The sequence below is a fragment of the Lagenorhynchus albirostris genome, chromosome 5, assembly GCF_949774975.1.
Source record: "Lagenorhynchus albirostris chromosome 5, mLagAlb1.1, whole genome shotgun sequence".
NCBI classification, from domain to species: domain Eukaryota; kingdom Metazoa; phylum Chordata; class Mammalia; order Artiodactyla; family Delphinidae; genus Lagenorhynchus; species Lagenorhynchus albirostris.
Genome location: NC_083099.1, coordinates 54,695,207 through 54,708,297, shown reverse-complemented (window position 1 = coordinate 54,708,297; position 13,091 = coordinate 54,695,207). Strand labels below are relative to the sequence as shown.

At 35.7% G+C, this 13,091-nt stretch overlaps 1 protein-coding gene across 1 annotated transcript in view; it reads right to left on the bottom strand.

Annotated features, from left to right (window-relative positions):
- NAALADL2 (N-acetylated alpha-linked acidic dipeptidase like 2) overlaps positions 1–13,091 on the bottom strand; it is a 950,604-nt gene that overhangs the window by 415,213 nt on the left and 522,300 nt on the right. Inside the window, 1 exon segment of the mRNA XM_060149018.1 lies at positions 12,391–12,534. Coding sequence (XP_060005001.1) covers positions 12,391–12,534 — 144 coding nt within the window.

Genomic DNA, 13,091 nt, shown 5'->3' with positions numbered 1-13,091 from the left:
ATTGGCTGAATGGATACAAAAACAAGACCCATATATTTGCTGTCCACAAGAGACCCACTTCAGACCTAGAGACACATACAGACTGAAAGTAAGGGGATGGAAAAAGGTATTTCATGCAAATGGAAACCAAAAGAAAGCTGGAGTAGCAATTCTCATATCAGACAAAATAGACTTTAAAACAAAGACTATTAGAAGAGACAAAGAAGGACACTACATAATGATCAAGGGATCGATCCAAGAGGAAGATATAACAATTGTAAATATTTATGCACCCAACTTAGGTGCACCTCAATACATAAGGCAAATACTGACAACCATAAAAGGGGAAATCGACAGTAACACATTCATAGTAGGGGACTTTAACACCCCACTTTCACCAATGGACAGATCATCCAAAATGAAAATAAATAAGGAAACACAAGCTTTAAATGATACATTAAACGAGATGGAGTTAATTGATATTTATAGGACATTCCATCCAAAAACAACAGAATACACATTTTTCTCAAGTGCTCATGGAACATTCTCCAGGATAGATCATATCTTGGGTCACAAATCAAGCCTTGGTAAATTTAAGAAAATTGAAATTGTATCAAGTATCTTTTCTGACCACAACGCCATGAGACTAGATATCAATTACAGGAAAAGATCTGTAAAAAATACAAACACATGGAGGCTAAACAATACACTACTTAATAATGAAGTGACCACTGAAGAAATCAAAGAGGAAATCAAAAAATACCTAGAAACAAACGACAATGGAGACACAACGACCCAAAACCTGTGGGATGCAGCAAAAGCAGTTCTAAGGGGGAAGTTTATAGCAATACAAGCCCACCTTAAGAAGCAGGAAACATCTCGAATAAACAACCTAACCTTGCACCTCAAGCAATTAGAGAAAGAAGAACAAAAAAACCCCAAAGCTAGCAGAAGGAAAGAAATCATAAAAATCAGATCAGAAATAAATGAAAAAGAAATGAAGGAAACAATAGCAAAGATCAATAAAACTAAAAGCTGGTTCTTTGAGAAGATAAACAAAATAGATAAACCACTAGCCAGACTCATCAAGAAAAAAAGGGAGAAGACTCAAATCAATAGAATTAGAAATGAAAAAGGAGAGGTAACAACTGACACTGCAGAAATAAAAGAGATCATGAGAGATTACTACAAGCAACTCTATGCCAATAAAATGGACAATCTGGAAGAAATGGACAAATTCTTGGAAATGCACAACCTGCCAAGACTGAATCAGGAAGAAATAGAAAATATGAACAGACCAATCACAAGCACTGAAATTGAAACTGTGATTAAAAATCTTCCAACAAAGAAAAGCCCAGGACCAGATGGCTTCACAGGCGAATTCTATCAAACATTTAGAGAAGAGCTAACACCTATCCTTCTCAAACTCTTCCAAAATATAGCAGAGGGAGGAACACTCCCAAACTCCTTCTATGAGGCCACCATCACACCTTGATACCAAAACCAGACAAGGATGTCACAAAGAAAGAAAAATACAGGCCAATATCACTGATGAACATAGATGCAAAAATCCTCAACAAAATACTAGCAAACAGAATCCAACAGCACATTAAAAGGATCATACACCATGATCAAGTGGGGTTTATTCCAGCAATGCAAGGATTCTTCAATATACGCAAATCTATCAATGTGATAAACCATATTAACAAACTGAAGGAGAAAAACCATATGATCATCTCAATAGATGCAGAGAAAGCTTTTGACAAAATTCAACACCCATTTATGATAAAAACCCTCCAGAAAGTAGGCATAGAGGGAACTTTCCTCAACATAATAAAGGCCATATATGACAAGCCCACAGCAAACATCATCCTCAATGGTGAAAAACTGAAAGCATTTCCACTAAGATCAGGAACAAGACAAGTTTGCCCACTCTCACCACTCTTATTCAACATAGTTTTGGAAGTTTTAGCCACAGCAATCAGAGAAGAAAAGGAAATAAAAGGAATCCAAATCGGAAAAGAAGAAGTAAAGCTGTCACTGTTTGCAGATGACATGATCCTATACATAGAGAACCCTAAAGATGCTACCAGAAAACTACTAGAGCTAATCAATGAATTTGGTAAAGTGGCAGGATACAAAATTAATGCACAGAAATCTCTGGCATTCCTATATACTAATGATGAAAAATCTGAAAGTGAAATCAAGAAAACACTCCCATTTACCATTGCAACAAAAAGAATAAAATATCTAGGAATAAACCTACCTAAGGAGACAAAAGATCTGTATGCAGAAAATTATAAGACACTGATGAAAGAAATTAAAGACGATACAAATAGATGGAGAGATATACCATGTTCTTGGATTGGAAGAATCAACATTGTGAAAATGACTCTACTACCGAAAGCAATCTATAGATTCAATGCAATCCCTATCAAACTACCACTGGCATTTTTCACAGAACTAGAACAAAAAATTTTGCAATTTGTATGGAAACACAAAAGACCCCGAATAGCCAAAGCAATTTTGAGAACGAAAGAAGGAACTGGAGGAATCAGGCTCCCAGACTTCAGACTATACTACAAAGCTACAGTTATCAAGACGGTATGGTACTGGCACAAAAACAGAAAGATAGATCAATGGAACAGGATAGAAAGCCCAGAGATAAACCCACGCACATATGGTCACCTTATCTTTGACAAAGGAGGCAGAAATGTACAGTGGAGAAAGGACAGCCTATTCAATAAGTGGTGCTGGGAAAACTGGAGAGCTACATGTAAAGGTATGAAATTAGATCACTCCCTAACACCATACACAAAAATAAGCTCAAAATGGATTAAAGACCTAAATGTAAGGCCAGAAACTATCAAACTCTTAGAGGAAAACATAGGCAGAACACTCTATGACATAAATCACAGCAAGGTCCTTTTTGACCCACCTCCTAGAGAAATGGAAATAAAAACAAGAGTAAACAAATGGGACCTAATGAAACTTAAAAGCTTTTGCGCAGCAAAGGAAACCATAAAGAAGACCAATAGACAACCCTCAGAATGGGAGAAAATATTTGCAAATGAAGCAACTGACAAAGGATTGATCTCCAAAATTTATAAGCAGCTCATGCAGCTTAATAACAAAAAAACAAACAACCCAATCCAAAAATAGGCAGAAGACCTAAATAGACATTTCTCCAAAGAAGATATACAGACTGCCAACAAACACATGAAAGAATGCTCAACATCACTAATCATTAGAGAAATGCAAATCAAAACTACAATGAGATATCATCTCACACCAGTCAGAATGGCCATCATCAAAAAATCTAGAAACAATAAATGCTGGAGAGGGTGTGGAGAAAAGGGAACCCTCTTACACTGTTGGTGGGAATGTAAAGTGATACAGCCACTGTGGAGAACAGTATGGAGGTTCCTTAAAAAGCTACAAATAGAACTACCATATGACCCAGCAATCCCACTACTGGGTATATACCCTGAGAAAACCATAATTCAAAAAGAGTCATGTACCAAAATGTTCATTGCAGCTCTATTTACAATAGCCCGGAGATGGAAACAACCTAAGTGTCCATCATCGGATGAATGGATAAAGAAGATGTGGCACATATATACAATGGAATATTACTCAGCCATAAAAAGAGACGAAATTGAACTATTTGTAATGAGGTGGATAGACCTAGAGTCTGTCATACAGAGTGAAGTAAGTCAGAAAGAGAGAGACAAATACCGTATGCTAACACATATATATGGAATTTAAAAAAAAAATGTCATGAAAAACCTAGGGGTGAAACAGGAATAAAGACACAGACTTACTAGAGAATGGACTTGAGGTTATGGGGAGGGGGAAGGGTAAACGGTGACAAAGCGATAAAGAGGCATGGACATATATACACTACCAAACGTAAGGTAAATAGCTAGTGGGAAGCAGCCGCATAGCACAGGGAGATCAGCTCGGTGCTTTGTGACCACCTGGAGGGGTGGGATGGGGAGGGTGGGAGGGAGGGAGACGCAAGCGGGAAGAGATATGGGAATATATGTGTGTATATAGCTGATTCATTTTGTTGTGAAGCTGAAGCTAACATACCATTGTAAAGCAATTATACTCCAATAAAGATGTTAAAAAAAAAAGAATAAAAACCATATGATCATCTTAATAGATGCAGAAAAAGCTTTTGACAATATTCAACACCTATTTATGATAAAAACTCTCCAGAAAGTGGGCATAGAGGGAACCTACCTCAACATAATAAAGGCCATATATGACAAACCGACAGCAAACATCATTCTCAATGGTGAAAAACTGATAGCACTTCCTACAAGATCAGGAACAAGACAAGGTTGCTCACTCTCACCACTCTTATTCAACATAGTTTTGGAAGTCCTAGCCACGGCAGTCAGAGAAGAAAAAAAAATAAAAGGAATACAAAGTGGAAAAGAAGAAGTAAAACTGTAACTGTTTGCAGATGACATGATACTATACATAGAGAATCCTAAAGATACCACCAGAAAACTACTAGAGCTAATCAATGAATTTGGTAAAGTTGCAGGACACAAAATTAATGCACAGAAATCTTTTGCATTCCTATGCACTAATGATGAAAATCAGAAAGAGAAATTAAGGATACACTCCCATTTACCATTGTAACAAAAAGAAGAAAATACCTAGCAATAAACCTACCTAGGGAGACAAAAGAACTGTATGCAGAAAACTATAAAACACTGATGAAAGAAATTAAAGATGATACCAACGGTTGGAGAGATATACCATGTTCTTGGATTGGAAGAAACAACATTGTGAAAAGCAATCTACAGATTCAGCGCAATCCCTATCAAATTACTAATGGCATTTCTTACAGAACTAGAACAAAAAATCTTAAAATTTGTATGGAGACACAAAAGATCCTGAATAGCCAAAGCAGTCTTGAGGGAAAAGAACAGAACTGGAGGAATCAGACTTCCTGACTTCAGACTATACTACAAAGCTACAGTAATCAAGACAATATGGTACTGCCACAAAAACAGAAATATAGATCAATGGAACAGGATAGAAAGCCCAGAGATAAACCCACACACCTATGGTCACCTAATCTATGACAAAGGAGACAAGGATATACAATGGAGAAAAGACAGCCTCTTCAATAAGTGGTGCTGGTAAAACTTGACAGGTATGAGTAAAAGAATGAAATTAGAACACTCCCTAGCACGAGACACAAAAATAAACTCAAAATGGATTAGAGACCTAAATATAAGACCAGACACTATAAAACTCTTAGAGGAAAACATAGGCAGAACATTCTTTGAGATAAATCACAGCAAGATTTTTTTGATCCACCTCCTAGAGTAATGGAAATAAAAACAAAAATATACAAATGGGACCTAATGAAACTTAAAAGGTTTTGCATAGCAAAGGAAACCATAAACAAGACAAAAAGACAACCCTCAGAATGGGAGAAAATATTTGCAAACGAATCAACGGACAAAGGATTAATCTCTAAAATATATAAACAGTTCATGCAGCTCAATATTAAAAAAACAAACAACCCAATCCAAAAATGGGCAGAAGCCCTAAATAGACATTTCTCCAAAGAAGACATACAGATGGCCGAGAAGCAAATGAAAAGCTGCTCAACATCATTAATGATTAGAGAAATGCAAATCAAAACTACAATGAGGTATCACCTCACACCAGTTAGAATGGGCATCATCAGAAAATCTACAAACAACAAATGCTGGAGAGGGTGTGGAGAAAAGGGAACCCTCTTGCACTGTTGGTGGAAATGGAAATTGATACAGCAACTATGGAGGACAGTATGGAGGTTCCTTAAGAAACTAAAAATAGAATTACCACATGACCCAGTGATCCCACTACTGGGCATATACCTAGAGAAAACCATAATTCAAAAAGACACATGCACCCGAGTGTTCATTGCAGCACTATTTACAATAGCCAGGTCATGGAAGCAACCTAAATGCCCATTGACAGATGAATGGATAAAGAAGAGGTGGTACATATATACAATGGAATATTACTCAGCCATAAAAAGGAATGAAATTGGGTCATTTGTTGAGACGTGGATGGATCTAGAGACTGTCATACACAGTGAAGTAAGTCAGAAAGAGAAAAACAAATATTAACGCATATATGTGGAACCTAGAAAAATGGTATAGATGAACTGGTTTGCAGGGCAGAAATTGAGATTCAGATGTGGAGTACAAACGTATGGACACCAAAGGGGGAAGCGGTGGGGGGTGGGGGTGGTGGTGTGATGAATTAGGAGATTGGGATTGATATGTATACACTAATATGTTTAAAATGGATAACTAATAAAAACCTGCTGTATAAAAAAAAAGAAAAAAAGAGTGAAAATTAACACATTTTTATACATCTTTCTACCCAGTCTACATATCACAAATCATCCAATTAGTCAGCAGACTAACCATCTGTAACACTATCTGTGCTGCATATTTTCCATTTGTCCATCCAGATCTATCTTCACCCTTTACCCAGCTCTCTGCCCCAGGAGTCTCACCTCTGTGGCATACATATACCTGGCTCCTTTACACTTGGCTTCAAGTTGATTTTAGCAAATGGAAGGCATCAACAAGTGATCAGCAAATTGGATAAGAGAAAGATTTTTAATTTTCCATCACCCTTTCTGTCTGGTCACTTGCAAAACATAAGCATAAATACATTAGTAATCACATTAAATGGATTAGATGCTCCAATTGAAAGATGATCAGATTGTAGGTAAAATGAAAATTATTTGTTATCAAGAGGACATGTTAAAATATAAAGATACAGAAAGGTTGAAAGTAAAAAAAAAGATATAGCATAAAGACACTAACCAAAAAAAGAAAAAGAAAAAGCTAATGTAGTTAAATTAGAATCAGGTGAAATCAAATTTAAGACATGCGTTATAAAGATCACTTCATCTGATAAGTGTTTCAACTAACCAGGAAGATTTGATATATTTGAATTTATAAACATCTAAGAAATGATCTCAAAATATATAAATCAAAAACTGATAGAACTACAAGATAAAATAAACAAATAGATACTTATAGTAGGAGATTTTAGCAGTAAAAATAAGATACAGAATATTTGAATGACCTGACTAAGGTACTTGGTCTAAATGGATACATATAAAACTCTATACCTGCAACTACACAGTACACATTCTTTTCAAATTCTCATGGGACACTAATCAAATCCTGGGCTATAAAGAAAACCTGAAAGAATTGAAATCATACAGAAATAAAGCGGAAATAATACATTCTAATGAAAATCCAAGTTGTTTATCTCTTCCTCAGAAGAGTATGATATCCCGATACCAAATAGCATATAACTTCCAAAAACATAGCAGAGAGTCAGGGTAATTCCAACTGGAGTAGAACTCCAAAGGGCTCTTTATGGAGGAGATGGCACTTGCACAGAGCTTTAGAGTATACTGGGGTTTTACAGCTTGCAAGACATATTTGGATAATACTAAATAGAATAATAGGAAGAAATTGTGGCTACATGAAGGGAATAGCAAGATATAGAACCAGAAAGGCATTCAGGAATCTCTGGCAGTTTCTAGGATAGTAAATGACAATGGTCACCCATTATGAAAAAATGATCCTCAAAATATAAAGATAAGGTATTGCTCTGATAGATTTATACATAAACTACGAAATTTAGTTGGAGCTTCTATAATTTGGAAAGAGTACAGATACTTAAGAAACGATGTGATAAGAATGTAAGAAACTGTAAAAAATTGCTGAGAAACATTAAAAATTGGAAAATACTTGTTAAAGTAATTTTGCTTCAGAGTGTGTATTTCAGATTGTCTCTAGGTCTTCCAGCAAACAAACAAACAAAACTCTAGACTGGATCTAAGCTGAATCATTTCCTAAAATCAAAACCGTCAAGACAGAAAACTGGAAACCTGAGAAGTTCTGGTGAATGACATCTGTGTCACCCTCCGTAAATCCAACCTGTACTCCCCGGGAAACAGAGAATTGACTGTACTTTCTGTGGACTTTGGATAATAGGTTTCCCACCTGTGTTCACTCTGTTTAAGACCCTTGATGAACAGACCTTCAAAGTGATTTCTAAAGCTTTTTTTCCCTTTTGTCTGAGGACTGCAGACTGGCAGCTCATGAAGGCTGATCTCTACTTCTACAGAGTACTCTGTTATCGGCTTCCTGCTCAGACTCCTAGGTTCACTGTGCAACTGGCTGCTTGAAGAGCCATAAAATTGGGGTGTCATCAGTGCCATTTAGTGATTCCTAACAACTAGCTTGCATCTGTCACAAGACCTATCAGTCTTTCCTACAGCAGTCTAGCTCACTGATTTTTTTTTTTTAAAGAGTGGCCATCATATCTACATGAATGCTATATAGAAGTTATCTGAGTACATTACATTTTTCCTTGTGTTCTTCTGGATATTTCCCTCCATGTTGATGCCTAGAAGTTATTAAAGCTCACCCTACGCTAAAACAAGTCTTCAATTCTCTGACTTTTTAAAAAATCTACTGGGGAATTCTCTTTTACAAAGCCTCTAAAAGCCAAGCCACAGCATATCACATCCATACCACTCCATTATCTACTTAAGACACACACACACACACACACACACACACACACACACACACGTATATCTCAAGACATTCTTTTAACAGAATAGCACAATGTACTCTTGGATCTTTTCACATACAGCAACACTGAGTCTACTCTGAACAGGATGGTTAGTCTCATATGTAACAAAAAGCAATGCTGGACTTAACCTGTACTAACATTTCTTGTTAGTGGATATTTCCTTAAAAGCTAGTATGTATTATTTGCCAAAAAAATTTTTAGAATAACCACACTTTGTAGATAATATGTTCAATACTTCTTTTTACATTTCTGTTCAAAAAATGAAAATAATGCATACTTTCAAGTGGCTGTTAACAAATTAGAAATATAGATCTTCAAAATTCATTTGAAATATGTGAAAATTATAAAAATTATCAGAGAACATTATATTACTCTGATGAAAATAATTTTGAACAAAGAACATATATAATTATGAATAGGGAAATAGTAGTGTTATATAGCTACATATATATATAACCATTTGAAGATATACGATCCAAATTTACTTATGTGAAAACTTATCACTAATGACACTAAATTTTATGCATCATAGTAAGTCACTTTTTTCTATTTATCAAAAGCAATTCAAGCATATTAAAATATTTCTTTAAGCACAATTCATTAATATTTTTCACCCTAAATTACATTAACAGGTTTTATACTTTCTCATCTCATTTTTTTCACTATAGTCATGGTTTTAACAACAAGCTCAGATTGATATCTGAAAATTCACATTTCCATGTATTCATTGACTCTCAAGGACAAAGATTGACAATATATAATCAATGGGTAAGACCTACAAAAGTCATGGAAAATTAAATGGCGTCAATATCCAATTATCTAATCAATGCAACAAATCTCTATATATTGGGGCAAGAAACTTTTCTCCTGCTTCCTTTTCTATTCCTCATACAATTTTCTTAGTTCTTCCAGGACTTGCCCTACAAATACCATCCTCTTCACTTCACTTAGCTGAGTCTATTTCATGCATATAGATATTTAATTATTTTGTTTAGTGTGGTTTTACAGTATCAATTTTGTAGCTTTTGTTTGCAAGCAACTGAAAATCGAACATAAGTTGACAAGAAAAAGAAAGGAAATGTACTGCCTCACATATATGGCTAATTCAGTAGATTTGGCTTTTAGACAAGGCTTTATTTAGGCATCAAATGATGTGGACAAGAGTCAGTCTCTCTCTCACCACATTATTCACCTACCCCTTCCTTGTGTTGGTTCCATTTTCAGGTATTATACTCTCAAGGTCCCAGAAAGGCTATTGAAAGATCCCAGGGCTATATGCTTTCTTGTTCAGCTCTACTGTTAAAGTTAGCCATTATTCAAAGTCCAGAAGTTGAGTCATGTCTCTGTTTGGCCAAACTTACATCATCCTTGAACCAACCATCATCCCACCGTTGATGTGATATGCTGATAGACTCAAGCCAATCAGGATCTACTTCTACAACTTAAGATATGGTCAAACCTACTCATACTATATTGCTAGGAAATGTTGGCAACAGTTCAAAAAGGGGAAGGGGCAAATGGATGCTGAAAAAGAAAGCATGGCAGGCAAACTCTACCACATTGCTGTCTGGACTCTAGAGAATTCTGTTTAAGTGTATATAAAGGGTTAAATGAGCAAGATAAATAATTAGTTGATTTGCACACGTATTTTTAATGCACTCCTGTCCAAACTTTTGAGTGAAGATTTTCCTACATTAAAACTCAAGACTATACTTATAAAATTCAAGTCAGATGTAATTATAATAAGCTTTACATTACTTTTTTAAATCTGTAAACTACAAGTGTTGCTCTTATTGCTCAAAAACATAGCACATCATTCTGTATCCTTTTCATGTCCCACCCCGATGCAGATCATAGAGAGGAACTAACGTATTTATGTGTTTCTCAGAAAACTTAAAAGTTAATTATCTTGGATGTACGTATCATGAGTACTGTTGTCTAAAACATTGGGGTTAAGGGTCATTTATCCTACATTTAAGATCAGTTTAAATGTAATAACTCACTGAGACTGCTCAGTAGGTATTTGGGAAATCAAAAGGTAATATTCCATAGTAAAAAAATGATGAAAGAAGGATCCATTACAATGTGAAATATCTTGATTGAAATATATCTCTGTCTGAAAATTTCTAAAACCAGTAATAATCACCACACCCATGAGGAAAACTTGATATGACATAACTGCTTAGAAAGCAGGCCTAGGTTGTTCCTTCTTTAACAATGGAGTTACAAACAGGTTTCAGAGTATATCTCAATTTTTCCTCTAAACTTCATACATGTTGCTAACTTAGTGCAGAGAGAGATATAGCTGGAGAATGCCATTTTGCTTCGTTGTGCTCTTATTATGCAGCCATTTAATATATTTGGGGGAAATTGATCTAGTTATTTGATAAGGAAGATACTTGCTAACATTACATTTTACAGTATAGAAAAGTACTCACTTAAACGTCCTAATTTGATTCTCAGAACAACGTAAGATACTAGAAGGTGAGATATCCTTCCGTAGACACAGACACAGAAAGCTTCCCGCAGGGAGGTGACATATGAGCAGTCATGGAGCTGACATGGACTGTCAGCTCACTGAGGGCAGGACAGTGGCTGAACATGTTAGGGGCTGTAAATGTTTCTTGAATAAATCAATCAGTTAATTAAATCTGGACTTAAATCTGGTCTTTTCAATGTTCAGTGCTTTTCTTACAAGTGAACTATTATTATAGTGTTATTTACATATTTTAACAAATAGAGCTCATTATAAAATTGTGGGGCTCAGGAATAGAAGACAGAAAAAACTAAGCAAAACAAAAATCTCCTCAAGAGCTTCTTCTTTCCTGCTTTGAGGACATAGGCTTAACCCTGTTTTCTATAGTTCCCACTATGTTCAATCAACAATCAGTTGAGGCTCTCAAGATACAGAACTTTGAAAAGCCTATGTCTCTAACAAAGGGCAATTCTGAATGTACTCAGGTGTTTTTTGTTTTTTTTTTAGGCTTTTTCAAAACATATTTTTTATGCTTTTGTTGTCAGGAGAAAACAGATGAGATAAAACATGGTAGTTGAGCCTTTGGGTCTGGACACAAAAACAGAGCCCTCAAGTTGACTTTCACAGCGACTTGATACAAATTTAACAATATGTAAAGAGAGTCTCTTCTTTAGAGGTCTAATGCTGAGGCTGGAGGTAGAAATAAGACACAGCCCCTGATTTTCACCCTACCACAGTAGCTGAATGAGTTGAGTTTTATCCTATGTGGTCCAACAAGGCCTGACAAACTGCACTGCAGTACAAGAAGCATCTCTCGGGCAATGATGCGTAAAGACAGAGGGATTTTTTAGTCAACAGCAGGAATTAGGCTTTAATGCTTTCAACTAAAAGACTTCATACGCCAGATAGCCGACTGCTATCCACTGAATCTTGGCAGGCAACAAGACTGCTGAAGCTTAAACTGAGAAGCTGTGTTAAGCAGATTTTCATGAATGTACAAAATGCTTTATTTGTAAAGCTGCTTTTCTTTGTTACAGTTCAAAATGTTTTTCTTCTTTTTTTAATCTCTCAGCTTGGTCAACTCTCAGTCTTTATCAAAATTACTTTCAAAAATGTCCTTTTAAGAGCCAGAGAAGAGAAATAAATGCTCACATCAACAAAAATATATATTTGTTTTTTTTTAAAAAAAGAATAATCCAAAAAATGTCAATCAAAAGAGATTAATAATGATCATGGGCGTTATAAAAACTAGAAGACACACAGAAAGACATTAAGTACTTTACCATTATTTGGAAGTTCTAGAGGGCTACAGGCACTGTGTGTGATTCTATCTTTCGGTGAAGAGATGAGTTTTGCAACGAGAGATGCTGAGATGGGCTGCACTAGTAGAGAGGTGAGGTTTGATCGGTTTTGTCTAAAGCTTCCATCTGTATTCAAAAGAGAAAGAAAGAGAATCCTTAGTAAACAGAAGTTAAAAACACTTGAAGAGCAGGTTTTTCTGTAATACGTCTTTAAATGATGAGTGGTAAGTTTATTTCAGCTTGTTTATTCCTTGGTTATACTCTGTCTACTTATTAAAAATGATTTGAGATACTTCATAATAAAAATTCAGTCCAAATACTATTAAGTATCCTAGTCAATTATGGCAGATCGTACACAGGCATTTACTTCCATTCTCCACTGAAATGACAACAAAGAGATAAAAAGCATCAATCCACAGGGGCCAAGAGAATAGGAGACACATTAGCAATAAGATTCTATCGATAGAAGCATGAAAGCAGATAAATAAGTGTCAACTGATATGACAGACCAAGAAGACCAAAACCTAAGCCAGCAGAGGGAGGAAGCTGAAAAGCAATGCAGTTTGTACCACAGAACCCAGAAACTCTTGAGAACTGATAACACCAGCTACCTATTAAAATAGGGATAATGGAGGGGCTGGAAACAGGAGAGTTTGATGAAATTTGGATTGTGAGGGGGGGTC